The sequence below is a fragment of the Peromyscus leucopus genome, chromosome 6 (assembly GCF_004664715.2).
Source record: "Peromyscus leucopus breed LL Stock chromosome 6, UCI_PerLeu_2.1, whole genome shotgun sequence".
In the NCBI taxonomy this organism is placed as follows: Eukaryota; Metazoa; Chordata; class Mammalia; order Rodentia; family Cricetidae; genus Peromyscus; species Peromyscus leucopus.
In genome coordinates, this window is record NC_051068.1 from 33122983 (window position 1) to 33148271 (window position 25289).

Consider the following 25289-nt stretch of genomic DNA (forward strand, 5'->3'; position numbering starts at 1 on the left):
AGAAAGTCATAGAACGTGAAGAGTTTTTAAACTTGTTTTAGTGGAGTTTATTTCATTGCCAAGACATGATTTTCTTTGGGGATTCGTTTTGAGAAATGGGGTCTATTTTACTTTATTTTACTTGTCTATTTATTTGTCTTTGGTACTCCCTATGTTATCCTGGTAGGCTTGGAACTTGCTACATAGACTAGGCCTTTAATCCCAGCACTCCCAGAGGCAAAGGCAGGAGGATCTCTGTGAGCTGGAGGTTGGTCTGGTCTACACAGACAGTTCCAGGTCAGCCAGAGCTACATAGTGAGATCCTATCTTAAAACAAAACAAAGCAACCCCCTGTAGATTCAAGGGACTCCGTCTCTTATAACACTAAGGGTTCATGTGACTCAGTCTTTATAACATTAAGGCCAATTATTTCTTTAGTGCATCTTATAATTTATGCTTTCACTAAAGGCTGACTAAACAAAGACCCTCTGAAGATAAGTTTCCTTGGTGATAGAGAGGCTATAGAAGACTCATGGAGTGTAGACTGCCAAGGATGACATTCAAAACACACCCCTCCCCCATCCACTGAGACTAGGGTAAGGTCCTTTCCCTGGGGGAGAGGAAGGGAAATGGCAAATAACCTCTCCCCTGGGATGGCATTGCATCAGTGTTTAAGAGTGGTAAAGAACCCGTGTCAAGTGTACCCTTTGTCTTATCAACTATCATTTGATATTTAGGTTCCTTAGGCACCCCCACAGGGGCTCCAGGTTTTTGTGCTCCCAAAGAATTGAACAGAGGCCTGCAGATGCCTCAGAAGTGGGCCAGATTATTGAGAAAATAATCTTGGTGGTAGAGCATTTGCCTAGCATGTGCATGGCCCTAGGTTTAGTCACCAGTAGTGTGTGTATGTGTGTGTGTGTAAAACCCCTCAAAAACAAACCAAAAATCAAATGAGAGAGTGTGTGCATTTCTCATTTGTGGGAGCCCATTTTCAGGTTCCTCGTGGCTTTACCCAGCAGGTCTGCATAGAGAGGATGATTGGACCACAGGCCTGAGTGCAGGTGTCTGAGATGGTCTGCACTTGGCTGTGCTGGGGAGAGGTCTTTTGCGCCATCCCTTGGCATTTTTTTAAATACTCTAGGGCGGAGACAGTCAGGGCCGATGGAATAGGTTCCAGGCCCTCTCGAGGCTATCCTTTATTCTCTATCTTTATCTCCCCTCCCCCCCCCAAGCCTTCTATCTAATATTTCCTACTGCTCTTACTCAAAAGCACTCTGGGAAATATGGGGGTGGTGGGTAGTCTCCCACACACTCATTCTAAGGGGAAGGCCAATAGCTGAGCCACGGTAGGTCGGGTTACAAGGTAAGAAATGAACAAGTGTACAAGATTCACAAAAAGCCAATGTGTTGTGTGAAATATGAGTTTTTCTGACTCCCAGGGGCAGCCTGGATGATCATTCAGGAATGTCCTGTGTGGTTAAACGTGGAATCATTTTTTTTTGTGAATTTGAATTGCACCTTTCCTGGGTGTACCTGTTTGCAGCATCTGGGCTGAACAGCACAATCCTCCCAAGCCAGATGTCCACCAGGTGCTCACAGTTTGTAAGAGTGGGCACAACCTTTAAGGTGGCTGTGTCTGCAGGAGGCAAGAAAAGCAGAAGCCAGACAACGATGTGCAACAAGTTCAACTCTAAAATCAGTACAGGTCCCATGGCTATTTCCAAATACCTGATGAAGGACATATAAGGGGTTTAATAAGAAAGAAGGGGTTTAATGTATAAAGACTATAAAGACTCGGCAGTGGGAACAAGAGCCTGCGGTTAGGGAGCAGAGAGAGAAACGCCTGTGCTCAGCTGGCAGACTGAGACCCTAGTTCATGGGATGCTGCCTACATTCAGGGCAGGTCTCTGGCTGTCAAACATCTCTGGAAATGCCCTAGTGGACATGCTCAGAGTTGTTTGGCCTAAATCCAGTTAAGCTGATGGTAAAGATAAATCATCCCAAGGTCTAAGGAAGGCTGGGCCTGGAGAAATACTTTGACCTCTTCTTCTTGTACATGACCCTTTAAAGAGTCTTCCCCTGGTAATGACCCTAGATACATCTCTCAACTTCCTTGAGGTTTAATCCTCCTCTGTTTAATTACCCTTTTGCTGCAGCTGGTCACATTTACATTGTGGGTGGCACCTTATACTGAAGTATACTTTGGGTTGTTGGAGCGGCCGAGGGGGCGTGTCAAAGATTACCAACAAGCTTCTGATGAGGTGGTATTCTGGCTTGGTTGAAATGATGAGGAGCTGGCACACATGTATCTCATCTTTCTACCCCCATCCCATTAGTTTCTTCTCTAGACATGTGTCCCTTGGCTTGGCTTGGGGTTTTTCTTAAACTTGGGAGTCTTTGGAATGGTTGTGAGTTCACTGCAGGGAGATCACATTTCCACTCTCCATGTACTGGTGGTTCTGAATTCTTGCCTCTCTCTGGTCCTCTTTCCTTGGCTTCCGGAAGGCCAGGCTTCCCCTCAGCAGTGTGGGAATTTTCCACTGCAAAGACTGACTGTCACTCTTTTTTTTTCTAGAAGCCTGATTGACCTGAGCATTTCTGTTGCTGGTCACAGCCTTTCAACGGCTCACGGTCACTTTTGTTCCTCATCTTTGAGATGCTGAAAGTGCTCTGACAACACAGTGAATTCCTTTTCTTCTATTTCATCTTCTTTATCATGGCCCCTATTCTTAGACTTGTACCATGGTATCTGAAATAGGATATGCTTGCAGGTTTCTTTAATCATCATTATTATTAAATAGCGGTGGCTTCAAGTTAAAAATCTAAGCTAATTGATAGAGAGGAAATAGATTGGTTCTCAGTTTTATTAATAAAATAATTTAAAAATGGAGTTTAGGGAAGCACAAGGACAATTTTATTAGAGTTTACAAAAAAAAAAAACCCAGAGCAGGCAAACTGTAAACTTCAGTTGCTGCCCAGAGAAGGAGGGATGGAAAAGAGAAGTAAAAAGGCCAGGGCATTTAAGTTGGTATGGGAGTTAGACACATTGTAGGCAGGCAGTCACAAGTCGGGGAGGTCTTAGTGTAGGGAACCTTGGCCTTGGCTCAGGACACTCCCAGACCAAGCTCTCAGCACACAGGAGATTTATTTATCCCAGAGGGACAGAGGGCAGGGATACGAGACAAAAATAGGAGATAGAGAACGAGGAAGAAGAGAAGGGAACAAGGGAGGGGGCGAAGGGTATGTGTCCCGGGGGTGGGGTGAGGTAGACGAAGGAGCGCCTCTGGATAGAGAGAAGACAGACATGGCACACAGGCAAACGACAGTTTATAAAGGTACAAGAGGAAACCCCATGTTAGGATGAGGTGTTTAATTTTCACTGGATGTGTTAATTAGGGCAGCCAAAGGTGTGTGTGTGTGGGGGGTGACTTTTGATTGCTGGACTTCAATACTTTGATTCCTGGACCTTGCTAATCAGCCTCAGGAAGAGGAAGTGGCCAAATAAGGGAATAGACCTTGGTGGGTAGCTTTAGGAATGTAATCTAACTTTTTTTTTTCCTTAGCAAGGCAGAGGGTATGGAGGAGAAGGACAAGGCTTGCTAGAGCCATGTTTGCCATGCTTAGGCAGGCTAGAGTCCCTTCATTTAGAGAGTAGGAAGGCAGGAATGTTGGGGGGAAAGCTGAAAATAAGGAAAACATTCTCAGAAAAGAGTCAGAAGGAAGTAAGTTGCACTTGTCTAGTATGTAAATAAAGTGGGTGGACTTGGGACACTTACCTGGCTGTGGCCCCTAAGCTTCTGCACCAGGATGGGGGCTCTGGGAAGAAGAGTGGTATCATGTTAAAAGATGAATTATTCCACCCATCTCTTTAGCAATGCTTAGGGTGAACAGCCCTTCCCAGAACTGATCCCTTAGCCAGGGTTGACCCTTCCCAACTGGAAAGTTAAGCCCAGGCCAGAGAACTAACAGAATTATCATGGCTTGGTGTGAAGTCCAGGTAAGGGTGACCAGTCTACATTGGTAGTAAAGACCAGAAGGGTGGATTCATCCTCGTCAGTAAAGCTAGGCCAGGTTTCCTAATCACAGCAAGGGCTAACTACCCCACAACAAAGGACTAGTGAACTTGTTTCATTGAAATGTACATTGCCAGGGGGCCATTGACTGTATCTTGCTATGGCTGGTGACCAAGAACCAGGACCTGTGAGTATATCTAAGAGGCAGAATATGTTTACTACTCTTTTCAGAAAGGCAGTGGAAGTAATATGCCCACCAAGGGGCATGTGTGAGCTCCGATCCAGAACCAAAATTCTATTCTTAGCAGCCTGCAGGGGTTTTGTCTCTTTAGTAGAAACAAAAGCTACAGAAATACAACACAATAATTGGTCATCTGAACACACATGATAAGGACTTTTATTTATATTAAACACATGATATAATTCAATGCAAAACAGGGGTAGTTAGAGTACAAATGACAGAAGGAGTTATTTAAGCCATGGATTTAAGAGTGAATGGCTCCAAACTATTTGCATAATTAAATTTCCAGGAATAAACTTTAATGTGCAGCAAATATGCAGTAACTTAGCAAATACGCGAAAACAACGAGACCCTATCAGTTTCTGAAGCATTCCCATGGGAAACAGGAAAGGCTGCAAATAATTCCATGACACAGATGTGCCTCTCAGTGGTAGATAAATATGTGCTTGCTAATGTATTGGAAGGAACCCGGGAAGGGAGGAAGTCCTGAATACAATTATAAAACACAGTCCATGTCCAGGATAAAGCTTCCTTTTATACATAAATGGGCAAAAGCAAAAATAAAACAAAACAAAAAACAACAACAAAATAAAATCCTTGTCAGAAGCTTAAAGTCCCATCCCAGGAAAAGACAGCTGTGCACTGTGTGGTACTGGGTTCTACCTTACAGACCTTATGTTTTATTCTAATCCAAGACCAACTTTCTATAGTGTAAGTCATTTTTATTATATGTTCTTTATTTTTTACCAGTTAAAATTTACATATTCTCTCTCTCTCTCTCTCTCTCTCTCTCTCTCTCTCTCTCTCTCTCTCTCTCTCAGGTACAATGCAGACACTGTTGGGGAGTGTCCAAGCCCTGAAAAAAAATAAATCCTTGTTGAACTTCACCTGGGTTGCTGAAGCACTTATGTAGTCAGAGAAGGCACCGTCTGGCTAATAGCAGAACGACACTGAGCATTTAACAATTATATTTCTAAAAAAACTCCGTACTGTTGACGTTCTTGGCTGCTTGGTCTCATTGCAAAGTATTCAGTTACTCTAATGAATTTTATATAGATGATTCTGGCTTTTATTCATCATGAAACCCTTAAAGGGATTTTTTTTTTGTATCTTATTGTCAAAATTTAATTTATCTTGAGGCAAGAGAATCCAGGTGTACATGGCCATCACATCATTCAATATGATCCTTTTCTTTGGCAGGAAGGGTCCTTCCCCTACCCCTCCCACTCTAAATCTTTAATATCTTATACAGGAAGGTCACAGCAGCCCTGCTGTGCGGCATTAGCATGGGTGAGAATGCTCACTACCCACTGAAATGGTAAAGGTTTCACCAGGACATGGAGGGTGCTACTAGAGATATGGAAAAGAAACCCTCCAGGAAAATCTAGTCCATTTTCTTAAAAGAAGGGGGAGGGGGAGGAAAAGGGAGGGGGGCCAGGGAAAGGTGTGCCAGCGCAGGAATAGTTTCTTGTTAGTGTTTAACAAAGCAAACACTGAGAGAACATGTGAATGAGAAGACATTGAACGCACTCCTGGGACAGGAGAAACAGAAAACACAGCCCTTTAGCAACCAAAGGAATCAAGTTAGCGTGTTTTATTTTATCCACCTTTGTTAGTGAATCGGTTCTTCCTCTCTCTCTGACTTCTGTGTGGTCTTTCTGGTGGAAAAGGAAGAAAAACATGTCCTGCTTCTAATTTCTGATCAAAGTGGAAGTAGCTACTGAACCCTGCAAACCTTCCCTTCTCTGACAGAAACAGAGACACAGTGGTGTGGCAGTGACCAGACACATCTGTCCTGAAATGTCTGTCCTTCAATTCTAGGAAACCATTTAAGGAAATATATTAGCCTTTGAACGAATATCAGAAGCCCCCACAATAGGTTTTTACACATGACCTTTGTGTTGACCTTGAAAATCGCCCATGTTATTTCAGCGAGAGCAATGCATTTAGCACCTTCTACTAGAATTGAGATTCTTTTTATTTGTGTTCATGTGTCTGTGGGCATTGTAATAGTGGGAGTTACAGTTTTCTTCCTAGTTACACACAGCCGAGCACTGGTAAGCAACTAGGCATTTGCAACCCACTAATTTGTGTAGTAAGTCCATGAAAAGTCTTATATTCTTTGTGTCATGGTTGTTATCAAGAGGAAAAAATGCAAAAGGATCGTCACGTGGTTGCTTTCAAGGCCATACAATTCTGAGAATTTCCGATTTGTCAAGCATTTGCATCATCACAAATATTCTCTCTCTTTTCTTTCTGTCAAAGAACTGAATGTTTCCCTGTCAACATTAACACAGATTTTCCCAAATGAACCCTCCAGCTCTTAAACTCCAGGATTCTGCATTGAGTTCTGAGATCGCTACTTCATGTTTCTCCTTCTGGAAACAGTCTAACCCTCAGCACTGATGCGTAAGAAAAGGCTCTCTGTAATCTCTACACACTTGGTTTGGTTTGGTTTTGAGACAGGGTCTCCCTCCCTATGTTGTTCTGGTTGACCTGGAACTCACTATGGAGATCCACCTGCCTCTCCCTCCCCAGGGGTGGCATTAAAGTCATGTACCACCATGCCCAGCCATTTTTACATTAATTTTTTTCCTAATTTTTATTTTTGACATGGTCTCTCTACATAGCCCTGGCTGTCCTGGACCTCACTATATAAATCAGACTGGCCTCAAACTCATTAAGATCCACCTGCCTCTGCCTCCTGAGTGCTAAGATTAAAGTTATGATCTACCACCTTTACATGTTTAAATATTGACTTTGAAATTTTTACCCTGGGAAAGAACTCACAGCGAGGTGGTTTCATAGAACCTTCTTGTTGCTCATAGGGGCTCCCTTGGCTTTGAGTATACATGGAGTCTTTACAAATGTCAGGCTGTGTACGGGTCTTCACTCAGTGCTCATATGGGGTTTGCTATTATTTATAAGGTTAAAAAGGTGGAGTCGAATGCTGATGTTCTAAGAGGTTTTCATTGTGGGTCACAGACGTACACGCCTCTGTGTTCCATCTAGAAGGAATTCTGTTCCATCTTGACTCATGCCTCCAAAGACAAAGCCTTACCTGATTACCAGCTGCCCAGAGACAAGGTGAGTAGTCTGAAGTCCAGCCATCGCTCAGAATGGATGAGCAATCTTAGATGACAGGACAGTACTGTTGCAGGCCTATGATCCTGCCTACATAGGAGACTGAGGCAGGAAGACTGAAAGTTCAAGGCCAGCCTGAGCTAGTTTACAGCTAGTCAGGGCAACCTTTTAGACTGCCTCAAATCAAAACGTTAGGAAAGGGTTGAGGGCTGTAGGTCAGAGGTAGAGTGCCACCCAGCATGTGTGAGTCCCAGTACAACCCCCAGTACTGACTGTATATTATTATTCTGTGCATACTTCCCTGCTGAGCCATATCTCCAGCCCCATTAGTCTTGGATTTTAATGTTTTCTTGTTCATATGCTTAGGAGAGCGTTCATAGTAACATTTATTTTTACATTTACCTTCTAGTGTGTAATATCAACCAGATGTTGGTCTGTATCAGGAGGTCTGGAGGAAACCAAGAGCTATAATTGCTGACTTTCTATTCTCTATGGGAAGTTACTTTGTGTATTTGTTCTCAAAGTATCAGAATATTAAAAAAAATACTGGAAACAAGGACTTTATTTAGAAAAAGATTTTTTTTCCTATTGAAAAGATTTTTAAAACAATGACTGTATTTTAAGCAATATATTTAGTAAATAGATATTTTTAAAATTATGAAAAAGTACAAATAAAAGAAGATAGGGAAGGGATGGGGGAGAGAGAAAGAATACTGACATTTCCTATTGGGGGAGGATCGACTTATTTTGTATTTACTGTACCATCTAATTTATAGACAATAGCTGCATTAGAATAATAGAAGGCTGATTGAAATTTGGCATAGAAGCTGCTTGTCTAAAACATGTGTTATAATGACGTGTCACAAATTACCGTATTCACTTCCTGACCTGAAGACGACAGGGTAGTCAGACTCAGAAGCTCCCAACTACTGGTGACAGACAGCCAACCAAGAACACTCGCTCTGACCGTCTTTAGAAGTTGAACCCGAAGCTAAGTAGTCAAAAGTCCTATGCTGTTGGCATCTCGTTAATTCCCAAATGGTGAGGTAGCCAAGCATGGGGCTGAGCATCTGCCGGAAGTACAACAAAGAAAGGTTGATAACAAAGCACATGATCTGACCCCTGGGACGGATAGTACTTCCTGTTCCTGTGAGTTCTCTGGGGGAACCTTTGAGTTGTAGAAAGAACTTGGTAAGTTCCCCAATAGAAGGACACTGGAGTCTACCTCCTCCCTTGGAAGACACTGGATGGGAAGGGAAGCAGGCATCAGATACTTACTTCCTCTCCCTCAGGACAGTGTAGCTCCCCTTTCTCAATGGAGAGATCCCTGGTATTCACAGACACCCACTGACATGCAGGAATGGCAGAGATGAAGTTTGCCTTCCAAATATCTCCGTTCTACCAGGACACCTAGCTTGGCCAGGGCGTGGCTGAAGTGCAAGGGATTCCATGCAGCTCTGGTAGGTTAGGTTTAAAAATGAAGGCACTTCACTTTTGTATGAACTCTATTTACTAGGTTTTAGGGAGGTGGCCATTACTCTGCTGAAATGCCTCCCTTCTAAAGAGAATTTCTGACGTAGGGTAGAAACACATTTCTGAAGAGACAGACAGTACCAAGGAAGCTTTTGCACAGTGACTAAGCAAAGTGACACACTAGATAAAGTCCAGAGGGGGATCTCATAGCACCGGCTCTCTGAGCTGGAGAGACCAGACAGATATGTTCTCTTCCTGGATCAATGAAGAGTATGATTGACAGCACCCGCCACCTCCAAGACAATTTCCAGAGTGACATGTATAGAGATTCCCATTATTTAAACAGATGTAAACCTAATATGATTTTCTAGGCCTGATACAAGCACTGGCTGTTGTTGTGTGGGTGTTAATCTGAGTGCTAACATCGTTTGCTGTCACTGTTCTAGACAGCGTGCCTCAGAGGCATTCTGGTTGCACATAGCACGTTCATCAGTACTACTTTCGCCCTTCACTATTGGTAAAGACGTTTCTCGTTATTTATGGGTTCAATACATACTGCAAACATCTAGGCTCAGTTCTTAAGAACGTTGTCCTATGGTGACTCTAACTCTATGGCATCTCTTTGTCATCAAGTGACTACAGCTCTCTCACTCCTCACTACGGCTGGGCACCAGTGAGGCTGATCAGCAAGAGCGTGGCTGCTACTATATACCAAACATATCAGTCCTTTAAAAATCATCTCCAGAATTAATATATTCTTTGGTTTAACTTAATGTTAAATAAGCAAGCAAGACAAAGGAGGTCTGAGGAGAATGAGAAGCAATTCAGATTCAAATGAGGAGTTTTCCTTTTTTTCCTACTCATTCCTTCTGTGTTTTCCCAAGAGGAAGAAGTGATTTATGGGTTGAGCTAGCCCTGGTCATGACTTCATGCCGTCTTCACGGATTAGAAAACTTGTCATAACAGTGTGTCCCTCACCCTTCCGGACTACCCATGAAAACCTTTCAGTTATACAGTCAATAAGCAAGGTGATAACTGCATCCTCCAAGTCCACACCAGTGTGACGAGAGCGTAGTGGCAACCTCTCTCAGGCTTCCCAGAGAGTCCTTTAGCACCTTTGAGTGGGCTCATCTCCACTGATGCCCAAAACAAGAAGCACCTCTCCTGACAGCCATCCAAGGCTCTAAAACACCCTGGATGCCTTCTGGGCAGTGGGAAAGATGCGGCCTGAATTGGTCTTTTGATGCGTGTATGATACAGTGGAGTTTAAATCAAAATCTTTGAACACAGTCAGGGTCTCCGAGCACCTTTTGCCACAGGAAGTCCCCCGTTCTCTGTTGCCGGTCCCAAACAGTTGGGGTTCTTCCACGGTCTTTTCTGAGGCGTATGAAGAGGAGGTTGTCACACCTCTGAGCTGTCACTGTACTGGTTCTGTGGGGGGATCATGGGCTTGCAACTTCCAGAGCCCTGGGGGGCCTCCTTACCCTTGACATTCTTCTTCCGGCACAGGACGGCTGCAGCCACAGCCAGGCAGACAGTGAGCAGTCCCACAGCGATGCCTCCCAAGACAGTGACGAGGCTGACTTCAGAGCCGGGACTATTGAGCTCCCAGGGCAGGATGCCATCAGGAGGGATTCTGCCATGGGGGACCTGCCTCCTGTCACGGCGGTCCAGGGAAATATGCTGGAGATTTGTTCCCCGATTGTTCTCAGCACCTATTTCCCGTGCCAGTGAGGGTGCGCTCCTGATTGCTCTCTTCTTCCAGCTCTTGGCAGCTGCCAGGGGCTGCCCCTGATGCACCACAGAGTGGTACTGGTACTCCAAGCTCCTCTTGCCCATCCCTCGATGGGTGTTGTCCTTTGACTTGACGGTGTAGATGGTGTGTATGTACCATTCTCGGCCCAAAGCAACCTAGAAAACACAACCCTAGGTGTTAGGAAACTCAGTTCTATGTAGACCCAACTCAGGACTATCCACAAGAGAAATTAACGACAGAGGTTATGATAAGCGATAATTGTGAATTAATCTACACCACGCTCTTCAGTGACAGGCTTTGTATCAACCACCCCACTCCATAACACACTCTGTGTAACTGTCGCTCCTCTTTATTTTGCAGTTTGGGGGCTCAATCTCAGGCCCTTATATACACTAGACAAGCGCTGTATCTAATGTATATTGCCTTACGCCCTCAGACCAACCTGTACCACTCTTGGGTGATCATGTACTATATTTGCAGCCACAGAAAACACTGTAAATTTTCTCTTGATCTCTCAGTTACCTTACTAATTTAAAAAGCAGGCTAACAAGAACATACACAGTTGAGCGTTTCGCTCTGCATCTTTCAGCTAGTTAGTGCTAAAGGCAGAACTATAGCTCGAACCTGCTGAGCCCTAGCCTTTCCGCCACAGTTACTTATTTGCATGCAAAATCATGGGGATTGGGAAATCGGGTTTTTCTTAGTTTCTTTTGTCCAACAGAGCCTGACTATTTAGCCCTGGGGGGGCCTGGAAGTGTTCACTGTGTAGACCAGGCTGGCCTGAAACTGATGGAACTGATGGACCTATTCCCAGCCTCTGCCTCCTGAGTGCTGGGATAAAAGGTGTGTGCCACCACGACCAGCAGGCAAATCAGTTTTTAAGCTTTTTTTTTTTTTAAGTGCCCAGAAAAGGCATGTTTTCATGATAATCCTTTGGGGCATGAGAGTTCAGAATGAAAATGGTAGAATACTTGTTTGAAAAGATTCAGCGGAAGAATAGGCTTTCTTAAGGTCCTTCCTTGGAGATGGCTCCGTTGGTCAAGTGTTGCCTTGCAAGCATAAGGACCTGAGTTTGAGACCCAGCACCTAAGTAAAACAGCAGGGCGTGGTGACCCACACTTGCAGTCCCCACACTAGGAAGACAGAAACTACTGGACTCTTAGGGCTTGCTTGCTAGCCAGCCTGGCCTTGTTGGTGAGCTCCAGCGCAGCGAGAGACTTGCCTGAAAAACAAGGTGGACAGTTCCTGAGAACCTAAAGTGTTCTCTGACCCCCACATTCATTTGTACATGTATGCACATGCACACACCTGTAATATGGGCACATGTGCATGCGCTCTCTCTTTCTCCCTCCCTCTAGCACCCCACACACACACACACACACACACACACACACACACACACACACACACACACACTCTTTCCCCAGGGTGAGAAAGAAGAACACATCTCCCCCGTGTGTGGACAATCCTGTTTGTGTAATTCCCTGGTAAATATCCTAAAGATCACACTGGCCCGTGGCACAGGCACATTCCTAGCTGTCACACCCACGTCTGCCAACATCGTCATCGTGACTACCTGCAGCTCTCTAAACCTTCCGTCTCTGGGTCAGGAATTTTGGTCTTGGTTTATGGAATCTTCAAGAGTGGAGATTTTACTCCCCATTCATGATCGCTTTTCTGAGCCTATCAACTTATCTAAGACCATACTCGAAAAGATGGATCATAAAAACACAGGAAGGAAGCTTTGACTAAGAAAGTAATTGCCCTGCTGACAGACACATGTGATAAGCTGAATAAGAGTCTTCATTATACATCCTTTTGGAAAAAAAAAAAAAAAGATTTGTTTATTTTATGTGGATGGGTATTTTGCCTGCATGAATGTTTTTGTGCTACATGCAGGAAGAGGACAGAAGAGGGCGTTGGATTCTCCAGAGCTGGAGTTAGAGGAGGTTGTGAGCCGATGTATGAGTGCTGGGAACTGAACCCAGGTCCTCCGCAAGAGTGGCCAGTGCTCTTAGCCACTGAGTCCTCTCTCTAGCCACCAATAAGCAGTCTTATATTAATACATGAATAAGATAATAATAGGTAGAATTAGAGTGCATTAATCGCTCCCATTCTCCCCACACTATATGCACGACTGCTCTTATTCTCATTTCTCTATGATACGCCTGAGACAGAGTGTTGAGTACTTACCGGTTACATGGCGGTAAGTATGTAGGTATGTCTGGACCTACCTGAAAGAGTGGGGTTGAGTCAACTCTAAACCCATCCGATCCAGGCTGATTCACTAAGAGAATGGCTTCAGGGTCATCCGCTGCCAGCTTGGCATTAAACAAGACATCTCCAAAGCTGGTAGCTTGTGTCTCAGGCTGAGCCTTATCCTTGAAGCAAGAAGGAAGAGGATTATTTCTGTAGCCAATGCCAAGTTTGCAGGGACAGAAAGTTCTCCTGTAACTTTGGGCAAGTACAAATCACCATGAAATGTCACTATGTAATTTAAATAAAATGATGATATTGTTTTAAAATATAAGGTAAGAAGGCTTATCCTTGACATCCGATACAGTTCATTTGGTCAAAGCACTTACCACGATTTTAAATCTGTGTAAGAGTGAGGGAGAATCAGCCAGGCAGCCGTATTCTGAATTCTCGGGGCTGTACTTTGGCACATAGCCATCATCCCCTGTGCATAAGAACACCTTCTCAATGCTGCAGTAAAAGGAGTCACCAAGGTTCTGGACAGGATCCACCATGACACGACCATAAATCATGTCCCCTGAAACAGAGACGGACACGGAATTCTGCTGTATGTGGTGACACCACCAACTATAATGACAACAATGACAGGTTATTTCCTTTGCTCCCTAACCTGCCACCGGACACTGAAGCTCTCTCTGTGTTAGCCCCAGGATCCGGTCTATTCCCTGAAACTCAGATTAGAGTGCCTGTAGACTGAGCACAGAAAAGCAAGGCATGTGGAGCCTGTGTGGCAGTAATCGAAAGGTCTGAACTATAACTTGATAGTGTAACACCCCTTTGTGGTCAAATTCCAGTTTCTGTGAGTTAATTAGTTGGTGAGATGTGGACTAATACAACACAAAAGAGCACTAAGAAAGAAAGTATCAATAAGAAGCCTAATTCAGTTCATTTGCTTGTGAAGGTGGATTTTCCAAAGCCCCTGACATTGCATCAGCCCCTGGGAACACTACATACTTTGCTAGGAGCTGAGCACATAGCGTCAAACAAGGGAGGCACAGTCTTTACCTATGAGGTATTGCTCACACAGTCCAGAGAGCTCAACGTAAGAAAATTCAAAAAGAATTCTGAAAAACAAATGAACACAAAACCCAGACTGCCTCAAAAGTCACTTGGAAAATGGAAATGGAAAAATATTTCCTGGAATGTAAAAACCATTCAGCATCATATACCAAATTCAGTTATTCTTCGCCTAGGTAAAAATGAGAAAGACTCATATCTATCATGTCAAAGAGGCTATAGGCTTCCCCCTGGGAATTTTAATAAATCAAAGTACCACAGACACACAGGACATGCAGAACATCACAGACACACAGGACATCACAGACACAGGACAACAGGACATCACAGACACACAGGACAACAGGACATCACAGACACACAGGACAACAGGACATCACAGACACACAGGACAACAGGACATCACAGACACACAGAACATCACAGACACAGGACAACAGGATATCACAGACACACAGGACATCACAGACACACAGGACAACAGGACATCACACACACAGAAAAACAGGACATCACAGACACAGAAAAACAGGACATCACAGACACACAGGACAACAGGACATCACAGACAGAAAAACAGGACATCACAGACACACAGGACAACAGGACATCACAGACACAGGACAACAGGACATCACAGACACAGGACAATAGGACATCACAGACACGCAGGACAACAGGACATCACAGACACAGGACAATAGGACATCACAGACACGCAGGACAACAGGACATCACAGATACACAGGACAACAGGACATCACAGACACACAGGACATGCAGGACATCACAGACACACAGGACATGCAGGACATCACAGACACAGGACAACAGGACATCACAGACACACAGGACAACAGGACATCACAGACACAGGACAACAGGACATCACAGACACACAGGACATGCAGGACATCACAGACACAGGACAACAGGACATCACAGACACAGGACAACAGGACATCACAGACACAGGACAACAGGACATCACAGACACACAGGACAACAGGACATCACAGACACACAGGACAACAGGACATCACAGACACAGGACAATAGGACATCACAGACACACAGGACAACAGGACATCACAGACACAGGACAACAGGACATCACAGACACACAGGACAACAGGACATCACAGACACAGGACAACAGAACCATCATCTCATCTGGCAAGTGTTACCTTCTGCAAAAGCAACGTCACTCTCTTGCCCAAATCCCATGGACCCATCAGACAGCCAGAGGCTCTTCTTAGACAGCAAGTACATGTGAGTGTTCAGGCTAAACTCAGCTGCCACTGGGTCACTGACCTAAAGCCAGAGAGGAAGTCTTATATGTATCAGCAGCTCTGATGTATACAAGCACATACCCACTGCTCAAAGGCACACTATCATCACACACTGCCATGCAGAACCCGCCCTGGAAATGCTGTTGTCCATCCAAGGTAGCTTCAGGAGCTATCATTCTGATGTTGCCATTGAGAAACAAAACGGATGGTGTTGAACCATCTCTTCCCCTTGAGTGAGAGAAAGTGTGGCGTCACTGGCACGTGTATCTACAGGTCGATCAGGGCACTTATGTAAGGTATTTCTAAGTATCGCAGTCAGCAGGAGGCTAGCAGTATAAGTTCTTGGACCAAGGCTGGTATTCAATTTTTACAAATACCTAAGGCCAGCTAGGTATCAAGAGGTAGATTCTCATATTCCTTGAAGACTGAGAACAAGATGAAGTGTAGAACCGTACAGAAAATCGTCACACCTCCAAGACAGCACATTGCGGGAGGAGAGAAGAAAGATCAGATAACAGCTAAGTAGCTCTTCCGTGAACCGAGACAATAGTCTTTGTGTTGGAAACAACAACAGACAAAAGAGAATTCCTCTCTCCTTTTCTCTCCCGTCTCCTTTCTGTTCAATTTCCCTTTCTCTCAGCAATCAAGAATTAAAGGTCACCCACTTGTGGAAGCACATGTACTGATGAAAGAAAATCCTGACTTTGAACCAAGTGGATTCCCCGTGGATAGTTCTGTGATACACACCTGTTGGAATCGAATGTCAAGGTCAAAGGTGACAGGCTCTCTGGGGTTGCAGGTGACAGGTAGGCGGTACTCCAGGTCGGGTGGGGTAGTGCAGGGCACCAACTTTACCGTGTAAGTGCCTGAGTAGTCCCGGACCTTTGAGGGGGAAGAGAAGGGATTTTCGCTTTGAAATGTGTAGTGTCGTCGTCGAGGCAGCAGAGAAAGGTCTTGGTTCCACTTACCGCAAAGTCTGACACAAAGCTCCATTGCTGGACTGGCTGATTATAGGTTGGCTCACTCCGTATGAGGCGGAGGGAAAACGTGAGGCCTGGGTGGTCAGCAGACACGATCGTGGAGCTGCTAAAGGAGGCTGGAAAAACACCAGGAGAGACAACGGTTTAGAGGCTGAATTGAAAAGGTCCACAATTGGTAGTTTTCAAAGTACCGTATCACCTGGTGTTGAATTCTTTCTTATACGTCTTCAAGGTTGGTATGTTTATCTGCATTTCAAAATGAGAGGAAAAAAAAATCCTGGGCAGAGACTGACTACGGGACTCTCCAAAGGTCACCCAGATAGGTTGTGAGACTTTGGACTCCTCATTTGCTGTCTTTCTGATCTCTATAGTTTGGTCAAAAGGTAGGTGCTCAGGGCTTTTCCAGGGAGTCTGTGCAGCGCAACCCAGGCTGAATGAATGCTGGAAGAGTACACTAAAGCCACGAGCTGAACTTCAGACATTCCAGTAGCAAAGCCATCGAATGAATGAACTCCAATTCTAATTAGATTGCCTGCACTGGAGCTAATCACAGATCCAATTCATTAGAGTGGACACTTGGAAGAGACAGCAACATCCAGGAAATCCTCGCTCTCCGGAACTCATCCAGAACACAATGAGGCCATATGATAGATCCCTTTGGCTCTATGTTTCTTACAGCTTAATCTGCTTAAAAAAATTACAACAGGCTCTCTTTTCTTCTTGAACATACAGCCATTTTCTCCTTCCTTAGAGCTGGTGCCCAGAGGAAGGATGGCTGTGAAGACAGCCAGGGAATGCTTCCTCTTTCAACACGACAGAAGCGGCATTGGAGTGACCCAGGAAACCAACCGGGCAATGTGGCAAGTCACAGAAAAAAGGAGTGATTTCTAGTGAAACAGCTTTTGTAAAGCAAACAAATATGAGCTTATTGACAGATGCCTTATCAATATTCAAAGCACAGCCAGTTACTGCTTAGCGAGGCTCTACCTAACAATTGCAGTTAAAGTGTCTGAAGCTTGAGTATGAAGCAAAATGCCTCTTCTGCCTCCATTCATAAGTTTCTCACACACCTAGAAAAAAAAAAAAACTGGTGGCGTTAAACCATGAGCAGAAAAGTGCCAGCAGAATGAGGTGACTGAAATGAGGCTTTTGTGTCACAGACACAAAGCACAGAAAAGAACAGTTACTCCGTGTGTTTTATCAAAGGAAACTTCTCATTAAAATATTCCCAGTGAGGCTTTCTTTTATACATATTCAGGGATGTCACATTTTCTCTGAAATGTTTGCATAGTGATCGTTTTCCAATAGGGTAAGATACAGGTGAAAGATGGCCAGACACGAAGGACATAATTACACATATGAACTTATGAAGAAGTGACATGAAGAGCAGGAAGCATGTTGAGACGTGTGTGCAAATGACGATGTGCGTAAAGTTCTGTGGGAGGCGGCTGCTCATGGACAACAGAGCTTACCAGGGTGTGACAGCACAAACAGGCCGTGGAACTGAGCCTCTGTCTTGAAGTTCACAGCCAGGCGACCCTCCTCACCAATGCGCATGCTGGTCGGATACAGAGAGCCTATGGAGAAGTACATGAGGGTTAAAACATAGGTGGCCAGAGACCCTAATGTATAGATTCTTTTCTGACCCGCTGGGCCTAATGTACAGATTCTTAAGAAAAAGTCTTTAAACTTTCTATGAGCAGATAATATCAGTTGAATTCTAGATAGTAATAATAATAGTAATAATAATAACAACAACAATAATAAGTGGTACAAGTTTCTTTTATAAGGATAATGGGGGGCAAAATGAATTAAGTAATATGAGCCAGGTCACAAGAAAATACACAGATGGCTATAATGCTTTTTTTCAGTTTTAGTTTACAAAAACAAAGCTGTAATTTGAGAGAAATGAAAAACAAATGGCTTTGTTGAAATTGTAGAGATGATAACAGGTAAGTGGAAACTGGTTTGAGTTCCCCAGAACAACTGCAAAATTTATGTGTTTAAAGAAAACTCTGATGATTCTTTACCACCACCACCACCACCACCACCACCACCCTTGGCAAATTAATAAGCTGACAAAAATCAGCTCAGGATTTCAAATACTTCTCCAACACTAAAGAGCTAGAGCTAGGAGAGAGAATTTGAGGCCAGCTTGGGCTACACAGTGAATTCCAGGTCAGCCCGGTAACATTCTCCCAACCCCCATCTCCACCTAAAAGAGAGAGCTGGGAAGGCACAAATTTTAAATGTGTCTTCTAAGATGAGATGTGGAATTAAAACACTTGACACAATCTGGATTGGTTATCTAGGGGGGTCACTGCACTTTTCCTCACAGCATGAAGGGAATTTTAATCTGTCCTATATGATAGAATTATACTTCACATGTGCTATTGACTTCTACTGTCTTCCTGGCTGGGAAAATGTCATGTTGGTGTGATGTAGATGTTCATAGACTCAGCAGAGTAAAGTGAGTCTGAAAAAAACAAACAAATAAACAAACAAACAAAAAAAAAAACCAAGTCACTGCTGTGGGATGTTCTGTATGTCAAATGTGTTGCTTTGGTTGGTTAATAAATAAAACACTGATTGGCCAGTAGCCAGGCAGGAAGTATAGGCGGAACTAACAGAGAGGAGAATTGAGGAAACAGGAAGGTAGAGAGAGGAGACACTGCCTGCCACCATCATGACAAGGAAGATGTAAGGTACTGGTAAACCACGAGCCACATGGCAAAGTATAAATTAATAGAAATGGGTTAATTTAAGATATAAGAACAGTTAACAAAAAGCCTGAGCCATTAGGCCAAACAGTTTAAATAATATAAGCGTCTGTGTCTTTATTTTATAAGTGGGCTGTCAGACTGCCGGGGCTTGGCAGGACCTGGAGAGAAAACTCTCTAGCTACAACGCACAAGTTCTGTTTTTTTTTTTTTTTTTTTTTTTTTTTTTTTTTTTTTTTTTTTTTTTTTTTTTTTTTTTTTTTTTTTTCTGTTTCATGGGTCAGCTTGACACTGTTGGGTTTTGCTTGTTTTTGCTTATTATTATTATTGATTTTTTTTTTTTTTTTTTTTTTTTTTTTTTTTTATTATTATTGGAACTTCTCTATCTGGTAAAAGCCAGGAAGCTATATGGATTGTGTTATGTAAAATATAAGCAATTAGTCACTTAAAATAGACAGAGTGGAATATACCTGAAATAAAGAAGTTGAATTTCATAGTCACACATCATACAAAGTTTGAGGCATTGATATGATTTTGTTAAACAAGAGTTTTCTATGATAAAGGTTAAAAAAGTCACAGTATTAGTGATTATAAGTATAAAATATATTAAAAGGTGCTCCCATTATTTCTACCTGCAATAAAAACAAAATTATCTTCCTTGCTTTAGGAGTCACAGCAACCCACCTTGGAGTTCAGCTTCCGGCGGGCTGCCGATGCCATGGTTCCACAAGATGGCAGTGTCATACACAAATGTGAGCCGGAGTTCCGACTTCAAGTCAAAATGCTGCCAGCCTCCCACCCCCACGGGGGAATGGAACACGTAAGAAACATACAGAGGAACTCGAAGGGTCACGTAGGACTGCACGAGGTTTAGGACCTAAAACAATGAAATCATCCCCCGTCAGTGTTAACCAAACCAGCCCAATTCTGCAGAATTTCACAGCACTGTGTTTTCCTCACTTCACACACAATGTCACCACTGTCACCGGCAACAGGGATGTTCACCATTTCCAGCAGTACATAATGGCAACTTTACGAAGGCACGGGCCTCATGCACATAATTTACCCACTTAAGTGGATAAGTCAATAGTTTTTTGATGTATCCAAGGAACCATGCAACCGCCACCACAATCAACTTTAGGAAGCATTCATTACATCCACAGGAATCTAGCACCCAGGAGAAGTCACCCTCCTCATGGTGTGGGTGACTGCTAATCCACGCCCTGTATTTGCCTCCTCTGAACACGTAGAAATGGATCTTGTCAGTTGCTCTTCTTTCAATGCGTTACTGCCTTTTATTAAGGGATAACAGCCTAATATATAGATATATTCTTTTTTATTGATCCTCAGAGGAATGGTGTGAATTTGGAACTATTATGCAAAATGCATCTCTGAACTATTTTTTTAATCATTTAGAGGAAGTTAGGATGAACATAAAGATGTAAAAATACACATGTTTAGCAATGGCATGGTGCAGTTATGATGTTTCAAAACAAATGAACTGTCTTTGAATTTTATATTTTCTTTCTTCTGGTATTCAACAGTGGGGTAAGGGAGGTCAAGAGAATAAATTAATACATATCAAGAATCTACCAAATTTCAGACAATGTGTTGGTTACTAATGAAAGCTATTTAGTATTTTCCTTCTCATAATTGTATGTATGCAAGGTGGTTTGATGGACGGATGGATAATGACTAGAAAGCAAAAAGGTAGAAAATGGAAGACGCAGAGAAATTAGACAAGTTCACCAGAGTTTTTGAAAACTTATTCTTATTTTATGCGCATGAGTGTTTTGCCTGCATGTGTGTATGTGTACCACATGGCACATGCCTGGTGCCCACAGATGTCAGAAGAAAGCATCAAATACCCTGGAACTTGAGCTACAGACAGTTGTGAGCCACCATGTGGGTGTTGTGAACTAAAGCCTGCAGGAGCAGCCAGTGCTCTTAACCACTGAGCCGTCTCTCCATCCCCTGCCCCCTCATCAGAAGTCTCTGAACCTGAGTGGCCTGTGGAAATTGGAATCTAGATTCTAAGCCCCTGTTCATCTCTCCCACACTTTACAAGATTCTATACAATGCAGAGCAATCCTAAGCCCACCTGACTTACTGCATTTTAATGTCCAAATGTGCTAAGGACCAGTACAGCAATCACATCATCTCTCTGTGCAAGAGGAAATGGTAAGTTGACTCTTCTTGGAAGTTCCAAGCAGGCTTTTGGAACTGGTCTCCAACAAAGAATTAACATAGGGGACTAGACATGTATTTCACTCATGAGAACTGTGCAATGATATGTCACACTATCATGGGGTTAAGGGCGAAGTCTTCAAGTCACACACACGACAATCCAGATTAATAACGAAAACACATGTGACAAGAAAGACCCACCTACCAGATGAGCAGCTTGCTTGGTTCTCACCTGTGGGGAGCAGACACGCCCTGCTCCCTGAGACATCAGTACCTTGTAACTTGAATGCTTTGAGATGCATTTCCCAAGAGCAGCCATGATGACTACCACTGAACACTGAGTTCCGAAGGGCAATTAACACTCTGGCTACCTGGGAAGGTGACTTGTTCAACCAATATGGCATTGGTGATTAAGATTCATATTTCATTCTGTGACTTTAATAATCCATCAGCTAAAACATTAGGCTTTAGGCATGGACTTTCAATTTAAAAAATGTAGCTTTATGTTTGCCAATATTGATATACTCGCCATCAAATGTTACGTGAAGTGCTGTTCAGAAGGGAATTTTTAGCATTTACTCTCAATAAGATAACTGGAATATAGCATTCTGAGTGGTTCTCATTTGATTTTGTTGAACTTACTATGTAGCCTACTGGCAATCCTCCTGCCTCAGCCTCCTGAGTGTTGTGATAACAGGTGTGAGTCTCCACACCTGGCTTTATTTTGTTTAATTCTCAATGTGGTGATTTTTGAATACAGGACCTGCCCAAGTCTTGTACATTTTTTTTTCATATTTAAGGCCAAGTTTTCCTGGTTATTTAGGATCTCTGCCTGGAGGGGACAGAGCTGAAATGAAACCTACTTCAATCATCCAGTCACTTGCCTGTTTCTTCAACCGAAAACTGCAATGCAACCATAATTTCCGATGCCACTTTCCAGAACATTCAATTTCTTTTAACCTTTACCTCAGGACCTTTAAATGTATAAATCATCATCTGAGGCCCAATAACTGAACTGACATGCCCTTAGTGACATTTGAAGTTAATTAACAAAGGCAAACAACAATTTTAAGATTATATTTAAAGGGAGCAAATATCTTGGAGAAAGTAACACATTGTCAAATTTATATTATGCTACCGAGTGCCAAGCATATATGTGGAGAGGATATTGTTCGCCTAAGGGCCTGAGACAGGGGGTTACTTTTTGCGGGAGAAGGGTAGAGGCGGGGATGAATGCCATTATAGCAATATCCATACACAGAGACTTGCCACTCTGTCTCCATTTAGAAGGCTCAGTAGCCACACACAGCTGCTGGCTACCATGCCGGACAGCACAGTTCTACATTCCCATACTCAGTAGCCACACACAGCTGCTGGCTACCATGCCGGACAGCACAGTTCTACATTCCCATACTCAGTAGCCACACCCAGCTGATGGTGATCACACCAGACAGCACAGACAGAGATTCCCATATTCAAGGTCTTTTAATTAGGCCACATGTATTAGAAACAAAAACCATTGAAAAGTTGTTTATCTGCACATATATATGGCCTTCTAATGCACAATATGTGGTTTGTATTTACCCAAAAGATTGAACACAGAGAGTTTGTAAAAATTCTTGTTCAGGGATATCACTGGTGGGAATGGCCCCCATTGCAATGTGTTTTTCTTGTGTCTTTTATTGCCTCAAACATCAATCAAGATGGGGGTATTAGTGACTATATAAAGCATCACACATCAAAATACAAAGCTTCAAATTTCACAGTATGCAGTTAGCTGCTCAGTTGAGGGGACTGTTCCAAATTCTTAGCCAAATTCTCTGAGTAACATTCATCTATGAGTGCTTAGGAGCAAGGAGACCTTGGCTTCTGCCCAATTACAGCTCTTCTGTAGGTCGGTGAATCAGAGAGGAAGCCTGGGTAGGCATCAATATTGAGCCAAATTCTGTACAATGAAGGACAACTTTAAGGGATGTGTGCTATATAGAATTATACCTAGTCTAATGAACAACCACAGAAATATGGTGTATTATGATGTGATGTTCAAAATGGAAACAACATGTAGCCATCAAGTTATAAGTCTGGCAGGTATGGTGGTCACACCTTTAACCCCAGCACTCAGCAGACAGAGGCAGGGGATCTCCATGAGTCCATGGCAAGCCTTGTTTACACAGTGAGTGCCAAGCCAGCCAGGTCTACACACTAAGGCTATCTCAAAGGAAAAAAAAATAACTCTGAAAATCTTACCTTGTCATGGCACATGCTCATGTTAAATTACAAAGCAACATACAAAATAAAGTTAGAAAAATTAAGCCACCACTATTAAACTATGCATATTATTAAAGAGGTTAATATGTCTTTGTGTAATCATGGTGGGATAGTGGGTAGGATTTTGTCTGACTTTCATCTGTTCTCCTGAGTTCATAAATGATGCTATTTTGATTACAAAAATTATTGCAAAAATTAACTGCTAAATCTGGTAACATAGGCAGCAACATATGTCATGACCATTATGTGAATTGGGTTGCTCTTGACTGATGTAGCATGGCTTACTTATAAGAGATATAAGAGAATTCTTTAGAAGAGAATCAGTATTGGAAGTGTAAAATAATAGGATGAAAAGTCATGACTTCTGATATATATATTCCAGCCTCTGTGTTCATATTGGCAAGCCAAACACACCTGTAAAAAAGGAGGCAGAAATTCTTCCTCAAACAAATCAACTAAGAACAATACTCGTTCACTTCTCCAGACCACAGAGTGTCTTTCCAGGAGCATATTGCAATTTCATGCCATAAGAGCAAACTGTAATTGGGCTGCATTTCTGCAGTGTAGGCCTGACTGCTGAACAACATGACCGGCTGCTGTGGACCTAAGAAGTTCGAGAGAGTCAAGAGTCTAACCTTGAACAAGAGCCAGTAAAGCTCAGAAGAATGTCTTTTATTTTTCAAAGAACTTGTTTAAGAAAAAAAAAAAAAGTCACCCAAACTCCAATTGTTTAAAAAACTAAGTTTAACTTCTGTCCCGTGTTTCTCATTGCATGCTCAACCTTAATTAAAACAAACAAACAAGAAAAAACAGAAAACGAGACATGCATAGAGACAGAGCAGAATTATTGATTAAATATGTATTTTTTGTTATCTGCCTTTGCATTTTTTGAAGTTAATAGCTAAAGATTATTTTAGAACTGAATAAAATTCAAGAACTTTAAAATCCTCTTTCTGCACAGGCAAAATTCTTAGCCTCTTAGTGAGCATCGACTTGACCTATATAAGTCTCTTTTGCTGGTGCGTTGGGGGTCCTCACCGGGCCCCTGGGATGTTTCCTGGTACAGACTAGATGTCAAGCGACTGTTTTGTGAATATACAACTGAATAAGAAGGTCTTGATATCAGCTGAAGAGAGCTGTAGTCACACTGCACAAAAGTCAACAAACCTCATTGCTGTCAGCACATAAAAACCCTGGATTTTTCCAACCCTCCCTTCACTTTGGCAACTCTTTCTCATGGGTTAAGTAGTCTGAATAGGGAGTCTGGAAGTAGAATATTCAGTGTGTCAGAAACAGAACTTTAAGCACACACACACACACACACACACACCGCACATGCACGGTAGCAATTTAGCAATATTTCACAAAGGTAGCTGTAGCTGTAGTGAGCACAGATTAACAAAAGTTGTTTGCACAGTGTTAACTTAGGCTGAAGTGCTAAGTCTAGGACAGGTGTTGGAGGGTGGGTGGGGTAGTGTCTGCTCGGCCCTTGGCCAGGGCTTTATAATACAGACAGATGTGTGTGCAGCTGATGCGGCTGATGGGAGTGTTCAGCTACCCACAGAGCCACTCCTAAACCCCAACCCTGCCCGCTCATGCTGATGGTTCACCTGTATTTTCACCAGTTTAGCCGATTATAAATTCAGAAATGGGAACACTTGGAAGACTGGTGAAATTCCAAATCAGAATCTAGTTGTTCTATGACGTGGTAACTTTGAGCACCACCTCAGCAAATGTGCTTCCATTTCAGATTGTACTGCCTGTGTGCAGCTGATGCTGCACACCTCCAGCCCCAGGGCCTGCACACCTCCAGCACCAGGGCCTGGATTAGCAACATTTCACCAACTCAGCTGAGGATGTACGTTGGCACATGGTTTCCATAATGGTTGCTGTGCAGCATTCATCTATGAGGGACAGAGGGAAGCTCAGTTGGCTTTCTTATAATAGTGTCGATGACTACATCCATTTTCACAGTCAATTACATGTTAGGATAGGCACATGATGGGTTATCCGTGCGGGCACA

At 43.1% G+C, this 25289-nt stretch overlaps 1 protein-coding gene across 1 annotated transcript in view; it reads right to left on the minus strand.

Moving 5' to 3' along the window:
* Positions 1-7930: 7930 nt before the first annotated feature.
* Positions 7931-25289, minus strand: part of Frem2 (FRAS1 related extracellular matrix 2) — a 143055-nt gene continuing 125696 nt past the window's right edge. The window contains 8 exon segments of the mRNA XM_028873355.2: positions 7931-10701; positions 12781-12927; positions 13132-13319; positions 15007-15133; positions 15859-15993; positions 16080-16207; positions 17564-17668; positions 19496-19688. Of these exon segments, the coding sequence (XP_028729188.1) occupies positions 10192-10701; positions 12781-12927; positions 13132-13319; positions 15007-15133; positions 15859-15993; positions 16080-16207; positions 17564-17668; positions 19496-19688 (1533 nt within the window). The 3' untranslated portion in view covers positions 7931-10191.